The following is a 20793-nucleotide window of genomic DNA, read 5'->3' as shown; positions in this document are numbered from 1 at the left end:
TTAAAAGAACAATAATTTACTGTAGATTGTGAGGGAATGGGCTTAGGCAGATTCTCAGAGGAAGTGTTTCTCTTGGGGCTATCACAGCGAAGACGTGGCCACTTGCCAGCCTGAAGGTGCAGAGATGGTACTCTGAAAAAGCAGATTGTGTCACAGCTTATAAACAAGTAGGACTTTTTGATCTCTTGGACTCCAGTCCCCTGAGGAGACTGCAGTAGAACCGCCATAAACATGTTCCAATATAAGGTCCTGGGGTCTGTCTCTCATGGGTTCTCCCTCATCATCAGACACCACTGAACTGAGAAACCACTTAGGAGAGCTGAAGCTGCCCTTCATACACCAGGGTGAGGATCCTCTCAGCCCATAGCCCATAAAGGTATTTAAACCTTTTAAATATCCGTAACTTCAATCCACAGTTTTCTGCCCTACCAGTAGGAGCACAGTGTCAATTTCAACACCATACCATGTCCTCTCAAGATACAGCTACTGATTTGCCTTACAACATAGGTACCTGGAAATTATGAGCCCTCAGCCCCCACAAACTGCAGTGGATAAGGGGTAGGGTTAGTATGTTGAGGTTGGGATCGTATTCGCTGACAGGGACAGCTGTAGTGATAATTTGTCCTTCTCCTACCACTTTCCATCCAAGGATCTCAAAACCCGTTACAAACATTAACGAATTAAGCCAGACAACAACCCCTGCAGGGTGGGGTACTAATACCCATACTTAGTGGCTCATTAGCTACCACATTGATAGGCATCTTAAAAAGTAGCTGATAGAATAGAGGATATGTACGTACCTCTCAATCTCCCAAGCCGTCAATGTGAGAGGCCCCATTTCTAATAAATGTAAAATGGCACTCTGACCTTCCCATGCCCTTATTTCAGGCATGGGAGTGGAAAGCAGTTGAGCAGAGGGATATGTGTATTTAAGAACCTTTGCTAACTTTTGGTTTCTAAGTTGAAGGAAAAAGGAAAAAAAGAAACATTTGCTTTACCAATATCTGTCAGTTGTCAAATCATGCTTAAAGTTAAGAAAGCACTAAAATGAGTTGACATTTTTTTCTTTTGTATTTTTCTTCTATTCTTTCTTCCCTGTTTTCTCTATTCTTTCCTTCCCCCAAACATTGACTTAATGTTGTTACTTCAGATTTTCACTGGGCCTCATATCCTAACCCAGGGATTCTGCCTATTAAAGTATAAATGATTTTAATTTATATACCACAGTAAAGCAATATAAAACTGGGATATGTACTCTGTGCACTGTTATTTTGCCACCATAGATCAATTAATCATGCTAACTGCTCCATGCAGAATTTCTATTGTGACTAATTAAGAAATGTATGATCGCTATAACATGGCCGTTAAGGGTTTTATCATTCTTAGGAGGATTGGTTTTAGAACACACTATTACTGTAATGGGATTTGCTTTTATCAGCTAACTCATTTTCATCAATTCACAGTGATTTTAAAATCAATTTTTATTAAGGAATTTGATCATGAGACTTGCATTTTGATATTTTTTTATCTTCAGATACAAATTTTTATGTATATTTCTAAACAGCAGAAGAATTGCTTTGTCTCTTATCATTACATTGCACTGGATGGGTGCAGGTGCATTCAAAATAATCAGTCTCTCAGACCACAATATGGGGCCAAATTCAAACCTGGTGAAAGCCAGTGCAACTTCATTGACTTTAGCAGTGTTGTACCTGCTTATACCAGATTCGGAATTTGACACACTCAGTTCATAAACTAGTAGTAGTGTGCTATATAATGTCCAAGCACAAATGAAGAAGAAAAGGATAAATATAAAGTACAAATAAGAAAATACTGACAGCTTCACAGACCATTGATACATCAGATGCAAACTGATGTCTGTTTGGAAAGCAACACAGCTTCACCCACTCTCCTGCCAGAATCTTGCATTTATTGGACTACAGTTCCAAAGCAAAGTGTAGCAGAAAAGCTAGGTCTTTATGGGCCCTATCCAATCTCCACTGGAATCAATATATGTCTAAGCCTATGGAGGTTCTCCCACTAATAAATAACATTTTTATGGCTTCATTATGGTCTACTTTGAAGATAACGATGCAACTTGAAAGAAAGGAAGAAATGTGTTGGCCAGTCTGGAAAGAGCTAAGTAATTGCATGTACATACACAGTACTGTATTTACATAAATAAAAAGGTTTCTGTTGCAACAGTTAGTTTAACACAAATCCAAAATATCAATCCTTCCCTTAAGTTTTTCAATCCATGTTTGTAAGGAGAATGGAAAATATATATTTAAACTGACAGGGTAAAGGAAAAAGGAGTTCCCATTCCCTCATTATTAGGGGAACTATTTTCAAGGAACCCTGTAAAACCACACACAATTAAACCTCAATAAGGTCTAGTTTAAATAAAGTCTAGAGCAGTTGACTCCCTTGGTGTTGGTTCTTCCTTTTTCAAGTGTCGTTCTCTAGCTAACATCATACCAAAGGAATGGCAGGACCTCATCACAGACATCTACCAACTCTGAGATACTAAAAGTAAAATCTACAGCTGGGTGTCTGTCTCTGTGCCTTGGCTCCCATTTCCTGGAACTGCCTTGATATAGTCATTTCACTGTATTGCCTACTCTATAAATGCAAACATAGCAGAGTAATGAAACAGCAAATCTTAATTTTCAGTTTATGTTTTTTATCTCTCTTTTGGTGATAGCTATAAAATGGATATTATTTGCATATCATTTGTTTCATGCTGCTGCATTAAACTGCCTGGGCTTAATCATATGCAAAATATATTTACACATGACTCCACATTTGAGCAATGAGACACAGCAGTGTGTGCATTCATAGGTCATTAATTCATGGTACATATGCATTATGAGGTATCATTGCAAAGGTCTTCAGCTAGGAAAAACTTTTTCACTAGGAGGTGGTGGAGCACTGGAACGGGTTACCTAAGGAGGTGGTGGAATCTCCTTCCTTAGAGGTTTTTAAGGTCAGGCTTGACAAAGCCCTGGCTGGGTTGATTTAATTGGGAATTGGTACTGCTTTGAGCAGGGGATTGGACTAGATGACCTCCTGAGGGCCCTTCCAACCCTGATATTCTATGATTCTATAATTCTATCAACCACTGGCCCAGGAAAGCACCCCCTTTTGTAGCTTATACTGCTGTTAGTTTATATGAAAGGATGATGAAAGCCAGCATCATCAGGGATATGTTCAAATTATGACATGATTTTGTTCAAAATGGCAGAAAAGGCTTCAACTATATTGAATACTCCTATGAAATCAATATATTTCAATGGTAAGAGGTCCTGATAGCTGTGAAGGAGAACACCTTTGAGTTTGCCTTTCAGCTCCCCATTTCCTTCTAGTGATAGCACTTCTTGTAGAATGGACAAAGTTCACATGCCTACTGAGACCAGCTCTGTTGCCACAAGCTACCAGCACTGGTTATGCTTCCCGCTCTTGCTCTGAGAAAGACTGGAACTCCTCGTGGACCCACATTAATCAGACCATAGCAGCTAGGTTATCCTGCTCCTGTAGGAGTTAGCATATTTACCATTCCCCCAACCACTGTGGGGTGGAAAGACCATCTCCATTCCCAGATAGCCTGCCCTGAAAGCTCTTTGGACTGCTACTGTCAGCCACTAACCAATAAGTGGCCTAAATGTTGCAATCCTGTTATGGGAGAGGAAAAGACAGTATGAACCCACAGTATAAAGAGAGGGACAAATGCCTGTTGGGTTTAAAAATGGATGATGTAGACTCCTAGAATGGATGTCAGATATACAAAGTGAGAGAACACTGCAGTACAAGAGTGATACATTTTAGGAAAACAAATGTTTAAGAAATTTCAAATCTAGGTCTGTAGTCCTTACTTAGGCAAAACTCTCCTTGACTTCAGTACTGGACTATGGACTATCTCAGTACACATGCTAACAGACAGGTGGATGTGGAGGGACTGGACAGACATGAATGAGGTAAGAAGGGGATTTCAGGTCAACTGAGAGATAGGCTGAACATAGATCAAGTAAGTGTAAGGAGAGAGTAGGAGACAGGTTATAGGGAAGTCCATGCAGACCTCAGGTAAACAGGAGAGTGCAAGGGAACATGAAAACTCATTGGCTGAGAAGCAAGGGAGCGAGAGAGAGTTGGAGGACAGACATCAGTCAGTTAATGGAGATGGCCAACGGAGTAACATCACAGGGTGGGTGGGGAGAAGGGTGAATGATTGGCTGGAGGCAGGCAGGAAATTTGAATAGGAGGACTTCGGTTGGGAGCAGGGGATCTGTAGAAAGCAGGTGGTGGGGGAGATATGCAACAGAATAAGCAGAAAATGTAGAGGATTATGGACCCTATAAGGAAGCAATTTGCTCAGAGTCTTTGTTTACATAGATACCAAAATGTGCCCCTTACATGGCAAGTTGGAGTGCAACCATTAAAATACTTTTTGCTCGTCTGTCTTTGACACCTTCTACGTGGTCCCATCATATCACCTGCTATTAAGCCCTGCCCTCTTTATTAGGGTTGTTCCCTTTGTAGTTCTTAATGCTGCCCCCACGCTACATCTCCGTCCAGTACAATATACCTGTATAACTAGTGTCTTTAATCTTTTTTTAGAAAAATTAAAAGCCTGTAGGTTAGCTACTCTGTTATACCCTCAATTCCCTGACAAACAAATCCCAATTGATATTCCTGGCACAGATATGAACTTTTCACCCACTTTAATCACTCTGAAAGCTTGAGACACATTTTCCTGAAACTAGCAAAGATGTCTGTTTGTACTCCCTATGTGGCTCTACCAACTGTACTACATACGACTGCATTTATTATTGATCAAAAGGTACAAATCAATGAATGGTACATAATGTACAATGGTATCAGTGAAAGCATTGTTCCTTCTCTCCTATGGACCATGCTGAATACCAGTCTCGTATCTTGAAACCCTTTCTGATTGCCATCAGAAGTGCTGGAAAAGCATCTTTAAAGGCAAGTGATCCTGCTCATCTAACTTCTGAGGGAAGAAGAGAAACCCAGACCTCTCCCTGGCCCTTTATTGATTCTCATAAATGTCTGACACATTAAAGATGGTGCTTCTGTTTTTTAAGTGCAAAAAGCTTGTGTCTGTCTTTCTGTCTTCCCATTAACCTCCCTAGTTCAAAAAGTTTCAAATAAGCTTCAGATAAACATACAACAGGGCTATATTCTGCAGTACTCTTGGCTCAAAGCAACTGCAAAGCCATTTTAATTGGCAGGTTCAGCTGGAATGAAGCAGCCAGGGCACATGATTGATTCTGACCCACAAACTTTGGGGAACTCACTCAAACCAAACTGAGTGACTGATCTTTCTGAAGTTCGCCCATCACTCAGTTTGAATGGATTCACTTAAACAATCTCTCTGGGAAATTATTAAACTGTGCTCATTTCTTTGACAGGGACAACTGTAATGCTGTATTTTGCTAATGTTGTATAGAGAAGTGACTTTAATTTGCATGTGCTCTAAGATGCTAGGGATCAAACAAATATTTATGCACAAGATACTTATAGCATATGCCAAGACAATATATTATGTGAATTAGAAATAGTTTTATAGTCAGCTACATTGCTTTTAATGAGAGGCTAGAGACATATTGGTAATGCTTTTACACTTTCTTATAATCTCTTTAATGGGCTCGGTGCAGGTTTGCAATTAACAAAATGAAAATTAGTCAGGATGCTGCCTAGACACAAACCATCTACACTACCCTTTATTATAACTCAGAGATCAAATCCATTGTTAAATTGGCATTAAGTTTGAAAGAGCATGTTAATAATTTAACCTTATAATATAATATAGTTATCGACTATTAAAAGCCATTAACCATTAACTATTAAAATTTACTTGTGAATATGTCCCCCTCTTGATTACTGAAGCCTTTTCCAGTCTTCCTTTGAGAAATACAGTCTTGCCCCCATAAGTCCATTCATTAATCTATATGGCATACTACATTTTGCATTCTTCCTTTAAGGTCTGCTCTGCCAAACTGTCTAACCTATAAATTCAGTTTTCCTTTAGAAACTTTTGCTGCTTTCTTCCATAGTGCCCTCTTTGCATGTGAAGATGTCCTTAAAAAATTTGCAAAGCCACTACATTATCCTCCCTTAAATCACACGAGACTCACCTCTGCTGTGATGCCTCCAAAATATTAACTAAGCATTTTGTGGACTGAGACTGCTGTTTGCTACTCTAAACATAATTATTTCCCTGTTTCCTTTTCCTCCTTGATCTGTTTGTTGCATCCAACTGTTTTCTCTCATCATATGCTGAGATTGTTATCTCTTTGGGATAGGGTCTGTTTTTACATGTGTCTACAATACCTAGCACAACGAGGGCCTGACTGGCACCACTATAATGATACAAATAATAAATAAAAAATAATATCCAGAAACGGAAATTAAATATAATGAACTACTTACAAAATATTTTCTGTTGTAATTCTGTGACAACTATATTATAATGGAAAAACTGTGAGGGTAAAAATTACAGTTTACTAGACTATCCATTTATTACACTGACATTTGAGATCAAAAGTCACTTCTTTGAATTAAATAGATTGTTTTAGCATATTTCCTAAATTATTATTAAAAATAATAATAAAAGCTCTCCCAACAGTATTCTTCCCAGGCAGGCTGTGAAATATTGCTGTGGAATGATCTTACTGGCAGGATAATGAGAAATACATACTTATATCCCCAATGTAGGACCAAGAGATAAAAGCAGCCTAGAGGGCAAAATTCACATATTTCTAATACTAGAATATATACTGGCTCCAGGGTAGGATTTTCTTTTAGCATCGCAATAATATACCGAAGCAGCTTTGCCACCAATATTATTATCTCCCTGCAGGACAAGGATCCCCATATAGCTTTGAGAGACATCATGCTAAGATATTGCTTCCATCAGGGCAAGATCTACCTCCTGGACAGGATTCTTAGTTTTCTAACGACTTAGCCTTATATCAAGAGTAGAATCAATATCTATTTGAGGACTCTGGTGTTTTCAGTGAGTTAATTTTGCCCTCCTTGTTGCCCCAAAGCAGGACTCCCACCACTGACATTCGATACCAATACCACTGTGGCAGGGTCATTTTTCAGAGATGGGTCTTCCATGCCTCACAAACAAGTAGCTCTGGACCAAATTAAGGTCAGTGGAGTTATAACAGCAGAGAAATTGTCTCTAGGAAGCTGTAGGGCAATATTTCGAGAGGTGGAAACTAATTTGTGATCATTTTCTTCTTATTAAATCTACTGGAGGAATAGATTTTCTATGCTGTATTATTTTACTCTGAAGGCAAGATCTGTCTCAGGATAACTATAAATTAGTGTCACCTTCAGGGGGGAAAAAATCCTAATTTAGAGAAGGCAGAAGAAGGCTAAAGCATTAGAGAGACCCCATCTTGGAAAGTACTGTAAATCCTAATCTGGAATGTTGCGGTTTTTTGTAACTTTTACTAGAAAATACAGCAAGTTTTATTATTGCAGAGACAGAACTGCATTGTACAAATGCTAGACTGAACCTACCTTAGACATAAAATGAAATCACTTTGGTGATGGGAAATCTTACCTTTGAAGAGTAACTTCATAATTTGTAGTGTCCTAGAAGAAGTTGCTTTCTGTGATTCTACCCCAAAGTTACATCTGTTTAATTTCTCCCTCTTCCTTTATGGATAAACCTTGGCAAATAAAGGAGATTTTTGTTGTTGTCATGCTGACTGTTATATTTAATCAAATTATGTAAATCCTCTTAAAATGTATCAAATCAGTTGTGGGTCTTACAATGTTTAATGTTAGAAAAAATCAATTTATTTGTAGATCAAAGTGGTTCTGTACAAACCCTGCTGGAATTAACAATGCTATTTATTTTTAGTATCTTTCTCTCACAAATTATCATATCCTCAGTGCCCTGTTCTCCTCTCCTTGCTTAAGCTTAGTGAGACTTCCCCAGAGTTAGATATTGTATCTGCCACAAGCCAAATTCCCCAGTTTTCCTGCTGATAGTGCTAGATAAAACATTGCTGACACCTGAAGTTGGGTGTTTCATGATACATTTCTATCTGCTTTCAGGAGAGACTCAAGATATTGAAAAAAAAAAGTCAGTGCAAATGTTCCACAATTAAAATTAAAAAGTCAAGAACTGCAAAAGTTAAGGATCAAAATTTGCTGTCATTTATGACAATGTAAACCTGGAGTAACATCGTAAGCATCAGTGGCATTATCTGAGATTTGTGCCAGTGTAAATAAAAGCAGAATTAAGTATATATCCAATGATAAAGAGTCTGATTCTCCTCTCACTTACAGCACTGTAAATCAGCAGCAGTATAATTGAAGTCATTGGAGGTACACTGGTGTAAAACTGGTGTAACTGAAGGAGAATTCAGTCTATAAACCATATTAACATATTCATTAACAAGAAAAAACAGAAATAGAAAATGCTATATGTGTGCAATGAAATCCAGTTACTGTGGCAATAAGGAGCTTCATTTTTGCATAATATAATTTACTTCCTTTTTTACTGTTGTGATACAGGAGGGCCAGAGAGCAGTGGGAAATGGTAGAAGGGAAGTATATAAACCCTAATTAAGGCGTGGTTCCCTGTAGACTAGGGAGGGTTGCTACAGGTTAATTGGAGCACCTGTAATCAATTAAGGCCCTGTTAGAAACCTAATAAAGCCCCCTGCTTCAGGCAGTCAGGGGGAAGGAGGAAGAAGAGAGGACTGGAGCTTGGCGGTGTGCTGTGAGACTTGGAGGAATAGAAAACTGGAGTAAAGGAGACCCTGCCCCAGCAGGTGAGGGACATTCCCTCCCCCAGCGTTTAAGGACTGAAGGTACCCCACCCAAGGGGGAAGAGGGTAAGAACCTGCAAGGGTTGAGAGGGGCTGGGACTCAGAGTGAGGAGCAAACCCAGATCCCTCCCCCGCTTCCCTCCTTTACCACCTTCCTGGGCCACTAGTGGGGCCCTCGGTGCCCCAAGAGCAGGGATAAGGGGTGGTATTTTAGCCCCCCCACCAAGAAAAGTGCAGGACCCACCATACTATATTGACCATCTTGTCGCATGTGGTGTCAGGGGTGGGATCTCTGCGCTGTGAACATAATCCAGAGTGGGTCTCAACCACCCTGCCTCAAGATGGAGGATCTGGTCAAAGCACTGGTGCAAGCCACTGCCGCCCAGCAGGAGGCTACCCGGGTCCAGGCAGCTGCCCAACAGGAGGCCATGCAGCTGCAGCAAGAGACCAATCACCTGCTGATGACCCAGGCCACCCAAGATCGGGCCATGCTGCAGGAACTAGTGAACAAGTGAAGGTCCTTACGGAGCTGAGCCACAGATATGATGGGACACGGACCATATGGGCCAGCTACTGTCTGCAGAAAATGACCTGGGAGGATGATGTGGAGGCGTACCTCCTGGCTTTTGAGAGGACAGCTCTGAGGGAGGCCTGGCCCCGAGACCAGTGGTCAGGGATCCTTGCCCCATTTTTGTGCGGGGAGGCCCAGAAGGCCTACTATGATATGACCACAGAGGAGGCAGCAGATTACCCCCGACTGAAGGCGGAGATCCTAGCCATGGCAGGGGTAACAACGGCCTTGAGAGCTCGGAGGTTCCATGAATGGCAGTACTGTGAAGACAAGACACCGCGGTCACAACTATTTGACCTAATCCATCTAGCCCGGAAGTCGTTACGTCCGGAGGCTCTCAGCTCAGAGAAAATGATGGAGCTCCTGGTACTGGACCACTAGACAAGGGGACTACCCTCAGGCCTCCGAGCCTGGGTAGGCCAGAATGACCCCTCCACCTATGACGAACTAGTCACCCTTGTAGAGAGACAACTGGCAGCCCGTGAACTGTTCGAAACCTCGGGAGGTGAAACACGGTGTTTTAGGAAACCAGTCCCAACCCCGAGGCCCTGGATCATCGAGAACTCCAGGAAAGCCATAGCTGGAAGAACAGGCACCAAGGAGCGGCCTGAGGCCCCAAAGGGACCTGGGGGTCCAGGGGGAGAGGGTTGGGGAAGCGAGTCAGAGGCCCAAGACAGAGGGCAACCTCCGGAATGAGATATCGCTGTTATGAGTGTGGGGAGTTGGGGCATATAGCAACCCAGTGCCCCAACAGGGAGGAGCCCATGCAATGTCATCTGGGGGATCCCAGGGAACAATGTGGCCTAATCAGCCTGGTGGGGGTTGCGATGGCCCAACATGAGTACACCAGGCCAGTAAAGATGAATGGCATCCAGACCATAGCTTTGGTGGACTCTGGGAGTGCTGTCACATTGGTCTCAGGGAAATTAGTGGGGCAAGACCAACTGAGCACTGGAGTGACATGTGTCCATGGCACAGTAAATTTCTACCCCACAATTCCAATACGGATTGAGATCCAGGGAAGTACTACCAAGATGACTGCAGGGGTGGTCCCCAAGCTCCCCTACCCAGTCTTAATTGGCAGGGACTTTCCTGGATTTGAGAGCCTACTCCCCCCATTGAGTTAGGGAAGGGAAGTAAACCCCGAGCAGAATGTGAGGTGCCCATGGATGATCCTGAAGGAAGTGCTGGACAATGCAGTGAAAATGGTGAATTTCATAAAATCACGGCCAACAAATTCCAGAATATTTCACGTACTTTGTGAATTGTCTGTTGACCCATACTAAAGTTAGATGGCTCTCACGGGGCAAAATCCTGGTTTGAGCTTAGAATGGAAATCCTAGTTTTTTTCAACAGCCACCCTTTCCACCTTGCCAGCAGTGTGGAAAATAATGTCTGGCTCCAGAGCCTAGCTTATTTAGCAGATATTTTCTCAAGAATTAATGACCTAAATTTATCTCTTCAAGGTCTCAATATAACAGTTTTCAATGTGCAAGACCGAGCTGAATCCATGATAAAGAAATTGCAGTTCTGGGAAAGTTGTTTGGAAAACAATCAAACTGAGTGTTTCAGTAATCTTCATGACTTCCTGGCAGAACATAAACTTCAGTTGGATCAGTGCACTAAAACCAATATAACTGCACACCTAAAAAGACTTTGCACAACATTCAGGGATTACTTTCCAGCTATATCAGGTGATAATGACTGGATTCGCAACCCTTTTGATGATACCACTTTCTCAACACAGATATTGAACACTGAGGAAAAAGAGAAATTGATTGAGATCTCCTGTGATTACGAACTGAGAAGGAGTTTCAGAAATCTGTCATTGATCAACTTTTGGCTGAGTTTAAGAGTACCCCCTTCTGGCAGAAAAAGCTGCTGCAGTTTTGTTACCATTTTCAACAACATACTTATGCGAGAAAACATTTTCCTCATATGCACATCTGAAAACGAAATACAGAAACAGACTTGATGCTGAACCAGACCTGAGACTTTATCTTTCTCCAAAGGTTCCGGACTTCAAAGAGCTATGCAGAGCAAAGCAAGCGCATCCATCACACTGAGGAAATTTAAATTTAAAACCCTGAAAATATTCATTTTTAGAAGGAGGTTCACGAGATTTCACAATTTAGAAAAAGGGGTTCGCGGGCTGTTAAAGTTTAGGAACCACTGGACTGGATCGTTCCTGTCTCTACAACCTTTTCACTTCCGGATCCAGCATAGAGCCGGCAGCCAACACAGCAACGTGGACGGCCTATCACGACAAGACTGTCTTTCGTCCCAAGTAGCCCAACCCCATGGCGTTGAGCAGGGGAGGGGGATATGTGATACAGGAGGGCCAGGGAGCATTGGGAAGTGGTAGAAAGGAAGTATATAAACCCTAGGTTAATTAAGGCGTGGTTCCCTGTAGACTAGGGAGGGTTGCTACAGGTTAATTGGAGCACCTGTAATCAATTAAGGTCCTGTTAGAAACCTAATAAAACCCCCTGCTTCAGGCAGTCAGGAGGAAGGAGAGAGGACTGGAGCTTGGAGGTGTGCTATGAGACTTGGAGGAACAGAAAACCGGAGTAAGGGAGACCCCTCCGTCTCCCCAGCATTTAAGGACTGAAGGTACCCCACCCAAGGGGGAAGAGGGTAAGAACCTGCAAGGTTTGAGAGGGGCTGGGACTCAGAGTGAGGAGCAAACCCAGACCCCTCCCCCGCTTCCCTCCTTTACCACCTTCCTGAGCCACTAGTGGGGCCCTCGGTGCCCCAAGAGCAGGGATAAGGGGTGGTATTTTAGCCCCCCCACCAAGAAAAGCGCAGGACCCACCATACTATATCGACCATCTTGTCACACTGTGAAGTGTTAATATTGCAGTAATGTTACCATTTTGTTTGTAAAGCACTTTAGAAGCCATGGAGATGCAAATGCAATATAAATGTAAGCTCGTTATTGTTGATGAGAGCTGTTCCCTGACCCATTTTGTATCTGAGACATGTAATGGATTATTGCCTCTTCATTACAGTTTTTCCACAACCAGCTCATGTGATCTAAATTAATTAATTTGGATTAATTCACACTAGTAATTTTTATACATAGGTATATTTGTTCTTCTCCCATATATTCATTTAAAATAGCTAATAAATTTTCGGAACAATAAAAATGTAGGAAACGTGTTACAGTATGACTTGTAACAGCCATGCTTGTTAACATCAGGACCTCTCAAATGAGGACTTCAATAATTTTCTGTTTTATGAAATCTGGACTGCTGTTCTTCCGACGTGCGTTGCTGGTTCAAAATAATGTTCCTTTACAAAATGAATCAATTCTTTAATATTTTAAACCAGGTTTGGCCTGTCCAACTAGCATGTAAAAATTATTTTATTCATACAGCTTACTGAAATAGCCTTATTTAAAAAGTGAAATGAAACAGAGCCAAATTCTACATTAAGATGCATGCAATTCCCATTGAAGCTGATGGAAACTGCATACACATATTCAAGGGCTGAATTTGATCCGTGGTATCGTTTTGATATGAATCCACACAAACTCAAGAGTTGAACCTGAATTAAATATTTCCCGAATTATGCACAATTGTACTGAAATGAATTCTCTCAGCCAGTCAGAAGACAGAGAGGCTGTACCACATCTGATGTATAACTCTATACTGTTCCCCACTCCCACATCCCAGTTCTGTAATTTTCCGCTCACTGATCGATTCTCTATGTGCTGAATAGAAGTACCAGAACCACGAACTAGTGAACTGGACATTGTTCTGAATCCAGTCTCAAATCTGGAATGTTCATGATTAATTATTAGTCATAGTATCGCCTTTATTATATTTATATTCTTTTTCTGCTACACTCGTAACCATGGTACCATTCTGATATGCAGGCATCCAGCAAAACATATATATATATACATACATTTATGCTTTCTTGTGGTGCAGTGATCCTTGTATTCCTGGCCAATTCCATAGAAAAACTTGCTCAAGGGCAGTCACTGGATATTTTCATACTCAGAATTAAGGACTGCGGTCACTAGCTGCCAAAGAGAGGGCAGCTTTAACATACAGTCCCACACAAGAGCTGAAATCCATGATCTGAAAGAAAGGGGTGCATAAATACCCCCCTCTAGTTTAGGTTGAGCAGTTGCTATAGGTAAAAAAGGAGCCTTGGCATGTCCTGGATGGTTGGTACAGGGAAAGGAAGAGAGAACCTCTAACTAATCTAATTCATCTATTTATGTGATTCTATGATCCTGATCAATGGTAGTATTAGAGGAGTGAAGACTGAAACAAATGGCATAAATAAACAGCCTTTTGCAAATCTACTTTGACAGGCAAGCATGATCTACCATATTCTATGACTGTAGTATTCAAGTAACTATAACATATATGCAACCATTAATTGGCTTGTGTTAAAAGGCATAAATGAATGTAGTCAATGTTTTTGTTAATGAAACACTTATTACTGGCTAGAACTACATATTAATATTTGCACACCACATTCTATATGGCTATTCTTTGGCAGATACTATTATAGGTATGTATGGGAAAAAGAATTGCACAGCATTCATATGACCCATTTGTGTACTGCATCTGACATTTAAATGAAATTGCTGAAAAATCGAATAATGCGGATTACAATGATGAAATATTAGCTGCACAGAAACAAAAACATTTGAAGTCAAATGTTAAATTCCAAATTGCAACACACTGATAATAAAACAATTGCACACATTTTAGTGTGTTATGCTTCCATTACAAGGAATTTTGTTGCTTGATCAAAAGTAAAGGAGTTTCTGGATCTGACATTGTCACAAAATTAATTTGGTATACTTTGATTTTACTGTGACAGTACATGGATTTTGGTGTGTACTGTATTAGTAATGCATTGTTCCAAATGATTGGATAGATTTTCGCCATTGCAGATAGTATTGTAAAAAAATAACAATTTATGATGAAAAATCTGACATAAGGACACTCAAAGGGCCAGTCTTCTGCTTCTTTTGATTTTCAGATTCAGACACCAAGAGTTCTGTTGTAACTTCAGGAGTAAGCTTTTTAATAAGCACTTACTATATGCCATCTTATCAGGGCTTGTAATGTCTGATTGAGAAGATTGCTGATTACATTTCAGGCCAGAAAGTAATATGGATTACTTCCAGTTACTTGTCCTGACAATCGTGTCATTCCCATTTTGAGAGTGAGTGATGTTGTTGAGCTGATTATTTCACCCAAGATCCTGATCCAGTGCTACTGAAGTTGATGGGAATGTGTTCACTGACTTCACTGAGAGTTGGATGTGGGCCCTAGTCTCTTCACTGTTCAGCTTGTCTTCATCTTAGAAGAGCGGCTATAATAAACTTTCACCCATACTGGTAATCCCTCCAGAACAGGGCTAAGGCGCTTTGATGTGGCAGTGTGGGGAAGTTCTGCTGCCTGTGCTGTACTTGTCCAGTAGTTACATGGAAAATTTCCTTCTCCAGGACTTCTGGCGTGGTATCTTTCCCATGCACTACATTTGTGCAAGCAACTTTTTAAAGATTTCTGTCTGTATTTAAATATGAAAAAAATTATAATGGAAAATCACAATGACTATGTCCTCCTGCTCAGTTTGATAGAAAATTTAAGTTATAAATGTTAAGTAAGATAATCATAGAATATCAGGGCTGGAAGGGACCTCAGGAGGTTATCTAGTCTAATCCCCTGCTCAGAGTAGGAGCAATCCCCAGACAGCTTTTTGCCCCAGATCCCTAAATGGCCCCTGCAATGATTGAACTCACAACCCTGAGTTTAGCAGGCCAATGCTCAAACCATGAGGTATCAATGCCCCTGATAAAATATATGGAGATATACCTTTGCTAGAAATCAGACTGCAACACAATGCAGAGAAACCTCTCCTCCAAATCACTAATAGTCACACAACTCAAACGACAGGAATAACAATAGCTTTTAAAAGCATATTATAAGGTACAATAACATAATTACACCTAGTTAATGTATAGTGAAGCCTGCGCTCCAGAGAAGATCAACTACTCATTCACAAAGAACTCCAATTTGGATGGCTTCACTACCTTTGTACTATCCCTAGTAACTGCTACACATTGATGATTTTATTAGTAGAGATGCATCATCCCAGCCAGCTTGCCTTGGGCTTACGTAAATGGTGTTGCTATCATGGGGTAAGGAAGATATGGAATGGCCAATTTCTGCTGGGTTCTCAAATCTTTAATTCACACTTTCACACGTACTTAGCTTTACTGTACCTGTCTCCTTTTCACAAAGAAAGGATATAACTCACACCCTGAAGCTCTCACTGATATTACTAGGGACTATTAGTAGAGGTCCTAATGGGCAAAATGCTGCTTAAACAAATGTTTGTATAAATACGGCTAATGATAGGATAATACTGACAGCAAATTATAGACCTGAAATTCTGAAAATGGCACTGACACTGCCTTGTGTGTTTTCCCTGGATCTCCCCCATCATTCTTCCTTTAAATTTCCTCAACATTCTCCCTTCATTTTCTTTCCAAAAAGGCAAGTATGCCATGCGGGATCTGGTCCACCGACTTCCAGGAGGTAACAGCAACAGCTCAGCAAGCAAGGCCATGTCGGATGACACCGTTACTGCCATTTGCTGCACTCTGCATGAAGTTATCACTAAAAACATGGAGAATGCCAAGGCCTTACGGGATGCAGGAGGCATTGAGAAGCTGGTTGGCATTTCCAAGAGTAAAGGAGACAAGTATGTTTTGCAAATCACCTCGCACCTTTTGTAACATCTTTAATAGGTGTAATTAGTACTAAATGGGTTTGTCTTGTCTGGTGAAATCGTTAGCTTCATTATTAAGTTTAATCCTAAATCACCTTGTGTTAGTAACCATGTCAGATGTTGGAAGGGAGACAGGAAACAAGTAACCCAGTATCAAAGTCCCTGCCAAGGCTCATTTTTTGGCCTGCTTTCACTGGCAACATGCCGCATAGTGAATAATAATTATTTATAATAATGACTGGCATGAAACATTTTATCAACATCAGGTGGTAGCCTGAGCCATTAGGCCCCTGTGTAGTGGGTGATGTGCCATTGGAGTAACCAGGAGGACACTGTGAAAGGATTTGTGCCTCACAAAGGTACTATTCTTCTCCTACTCCCACTTGCTTTGGGAATGCCGGAAGTAAGTAACTTCACCACTTTGCAGGCTGCAGCTTACTTCCCACCATACAACAGTTACTCTGGCTGGCAAGTGGGGGGTGGGGCCTCAGCTCTTTCCACTCCTTCACCCCCCCCCCTTCCCACTCCCTAGCTTGTTAAGAAGTATCAGGCCTTCTGTCTGCTACATAAATGGCACCGATACATGTAGGAGAAGACTCACACCTAACTATGACGCTATTAGCAATAGCTATGAATGCATTTTTTTTTCAGAGTCAGTGCACACTGTTGACAAAGAGATCATTGGTTCCTCTCCTTTTGCTGGGAGTGGTTGCCTACAATAGCTTGGTTACAAACAATATACATCAAACTTCCAGAAGTATCGTTGCTTTGCCTGCTGTGGGACCATGTCAGTTTGAAAAATGGAAGATTTCACTCTAATGCATAGATCCTTCTATCAGAAGGGGGATGTGTTATCAGCACAGAGGCAGCTGCAGCCTCGGGGCTCTAACATGGCTCCTCACAGCCAATCTTCAACCTGAAAGAGGAATCTACGCACTACACCTGGTACTGGAGCAGTGTGCAGGACTAGGCAATTAATGCATTGCTGACACAATTCAATCTTATTCCCTTTTCTTTTATTATTGTTCTCTCTCCTTTCATACTTCTCACCCAGTACACTCTCATTATTATAACTCTGTCAGGAATTAATAAGAGTAGCAGCATTACTAATTGTGGTGATTCCAGTTGTGGGAACTGCTCTTGTACTGCTGACTCACCTTAGTCATAAAGCATATAAAATTTTTAGTATAAATAAATTACATATCAAACTAAATGAATTCTTGTTACTAGATCAAATTTACTGCTGGCATAAGCAGGTGCATTTCCATTTTTCTTCAGTAGAATGTGCCCACTCACACCAGTGGGGAATTTGACTCCGAGATTATACTTGTATATTAATAAAACTTAAGAAAATCTACAAAAACTGTGTATTTGTCCACCTGTATAGTACTCCAATCGAGATCATTATTACTTAGTGACATTGGGGCTGGAGTTTGCAAAAGAGCCTAAGAGAATTAGCCACCCAACTCCCATTGATTTCAATGGGATTTGGGTCTCCAGTTCTGTTAAGGTCTTGAAAATGTCAGTCTTACAGCATACGGTGAGTCAAATATAACCCCTAACTGCAAATCCAGGGAACCTTACCTTTTGAAAGCCATGTATTTCTAATAGTCTAGGACACATTGGCTAATATGTGTTTTCAGAATGTCCAAATAATAAATGTAGTGCCCTCCTTTATAAAGTATTTTTAGACCTACTGATGAAAAGCACTATATAAGAGCTAGATATGATTATTTTTATTGATTTTGTAGTTGTAGAACAAGAAAATCTATCAGCCCATGATACCAGCTCCTCACCTAAAACAGGAGTTTTATACCATTCAGAAACATGAGAGTTTTATACCATTCTTTCTATCTTTTTCATTTCTTTCATAGAGGTTCCATTATTTCAAATAATAATTGTAGGAAGAATATCTTGCCAACCTGTTACTTAAATTAGTGAAATTGCACAGTTTAACAGAATGCAACATTGTGTTAAATTGTAAAATATGAAATATGTTAACAAGAACAACTGTTAGTAGCCTCAGAAGAACCATTTATTGTTGCTTCCAGTATAATCACTGTCATATTAAAAAAATCAATATGCACTGTGTCTGCTTCCAGCAGAAGTCACCAAAGCTTTAACCCAGTGGAACAAAAACTCTGTTTCATGAGAAGGCAAGTCAAAAACTCTTTAACCTTAAAAGTTGTTACAATAGAATTTATAGAGACAAGGTAAATGAGGTAATATATTTTATTGGACCAACTTCTGCTGGTGAGAGAGACAAGCTTTCGAACTTACACAGAGCTTTTCTTCAGGTCTGGAGACAGTAGTTGGTCCAATAAAAGATATCTCATCCACCTTGTCTCTTTAATATCCTGGGACCAGGGCTGGCTCCAGGCACCAGCTGAGCAAGCTGGTGGTTGGGGCGGCAGATTGTTCAAGGTGGCATTCCGCCCAATCCTAGGGCGGCACAGCCGCTTTTTTTTCTGTTCCGGACGCCCTGTAGGGGGCAGTGGCGCGGAGGACCAGAGCGCCCTGCAGGGCAGTCCTCTTCCTTCCCTCCCCACCGACCGGAGCAGAGCCCTCGCGGCAGGCGGCAGGAGGCGACGCAGCGGGAGGGGCCGCGTGATAGTGCCCCTGCTGTAGCCCTGGCTGCCCCCTTCTCTCTCTCCCACCCGCTCCTCCCCCCCCCCCAACGGTCCCCCTGCACCTGCGCTCCAGCCACGCAGTTTTTTGGGTTTTTTTCGCTTGGGGCGGCCAAAAAGCCAGAGCCGGCCCTGCCTGGGACCAACACAACTACAACAACACTACCTATAATAGGATTTATAGAGATTTTAATGGATAGATTTCAATTTGTCATCTGTTACACTATTATATTCCCATCCATCCACATGCTCTTCAAAGAACTGGAACCCACAAAATTGCATTATCCTGGACTGATGAGGAAATTTTGCTATAGTTAGTGTATTTCAATACAAAACTTAAATATTAATGCCTTGTGTGCAGCATGTTTTCCTCCAAATATGGAGCCAGAGTGCACCTGGCTCCTTTGTGGGTCCACTACTGAAGTAGAGGACATGAAGGTCCTTCCCTTTCCCTCTCATCCCATGCTTCCTGCACAGGGGTAGGACACAATCACAGTAGTGCAAGGACTATCTGCTCTAGTGTCCGTAAAGAGCCCACAGCCCTAGTCCTCTCTCCTCTACAGTTGTGTAGCAGAACTGGCATCCATGGGATCAGATTGGCCAAATGCAGTGTATCTCACTTCTCTTGGCCTCCCCTTAGTATTAACAGCATGACTGGCACTGTTACCACATTCATCATTCCCTACTCCCAGTACCCCACTAGCAGCTAAAGATGGGTAAATAACAAAAACGATGCTTAAAAGTGTTCATCAAATTCTTATCAACTCATGAACTAGTCACCCAGTTCTATTTGCAGGACGAATAATAGAGATGGGCAGAATCAACAAATAATGTACTAGGAAAATATTGTGGAAAACAACTGACTAAACATTAACATTATCTTACCAGCTCTGCTGGCAATGCAATTGGGACCCTTCTCAAGTGTGTTGCAAAGTGAATAGCAGCAGTTACCACTACCTACACTGGAACCAGACGAGTAATACATGCTGCCAACACCAGTACCACCTGTGTCTTTTTCACCACCAGTTGTGCCCTTTTCACAGGGAAACACCAAGCACAAGTGTGACTGTTCTCCAACTATACTTCATGTGGTCTCTAATCCCTTGTAATTTTGTTTTTGGGCTCTGCTGTTTTATGTTTGCTGAGGGGATGAGGTTAGTCACGTGATGTGGACTTTCTACATAGTCATATATTTATCCTATGTTATCCTCCCTGGCCCTTCTCTTTGGGTTTAAGACATCTGCTCCCTAAACAGAAGGGAACATTTGGCTCTAATTCTCTGAAATAATTATTCAGATCTCCTGGGGAAAGACTCCAGAAGGAGGAGGAGTACATATGAAGTTAATTATGTCTTTTTATATAGGCTTAGAGTGCAGTCATTAATAGGTTACTGTTGTCAGTGTTTCAGAACATAAGTCCAAATTTGGGCTCCAGATGAATTTTATTTAGTCACAAAGCACTGATTATTCTATGTATTTATGATCTATTATATTTCTGCGTCCTGCCCCCAACCCCCTCCCATCTTAAAACAGTGCTCATCACCTGGCTAGTTCCTCTGTTTCCTCTGACCATCTGGTACCAGGCATTGGTGCAGTGAGTACTCACTCATCTGTTCCTTGAAGTGCTTAAAGTCTACCAGCCCAGGAGAAAGAAACCAAAGCCCTGTAGTCTTGTCCTTCATGCCACTGCACACAGGGCTGCAGCCAAGCCACCTCTCCAGAAACAATTTGTCCAATTTTTGCTCTCTGCAGCTTTCTCTCTCTCTACCTTCCCCACTACCCACCCTATCAGTTAGCCAGTTCAGCAGTTACTCGCCATCTTGACAGAATTCTCTTGTTCTCATGTTTCCAGTGAGAATCCTTGCTTCTCATTCACCGTACAGCGCAAGTGTGTATTGGTTTTGTTCCTCTTCCAACACTAGTAATATGGACATGAAGAGTGTGTTTGTCAGTCAATAAAATGTTAGTATCCAAACAACTTGAATGTAAAGCTCTTAGAATATACTTATAGAACT

At 41.3% G+C, this 20793-nt stretch overlaps 1 protein-coding gene across 8 annotated transcripts in view; it reads left to right on the top strand.

Annotated features, from left to right (window-relative positions):
• Positions 1-20793, top strand: part of CTNND2 (catenin delta 2) — a 1171885-nt gene that overhangs the window by 1103500 nt on the left and 47592 nt on the right. For all 8 annotated transcript variants that reach the window (XM_008164383.4, XM_008164381.4, XM_065584231.1 and 5 more), the window contains one exon: positions 15918-16125. In XM_008164383.4, the coding sequence (XP_008162605.2) occupies positions 15918-16125 (208 nt within the window). The remainder of the gene's footprint in view (positions 1-15917; positions 16126-20793) is intronic.

Source organism: Chrysemys picta, chromosome 2, assembly GCF_011386835.1.
Source record: "Chrysemys picta bellii isolate R12L10 chromosome 2, ASM1138683v2, whole genome shotgun sequence".
Lineage (NCBI taxonomy): Eukaryota > Metazoa > Chordata > Testudines > Emydidae > Chrysemys > Chrysemys picta.
This window is presented reverse-complemented; position numbering and strand designations above follow the sequence as displayed.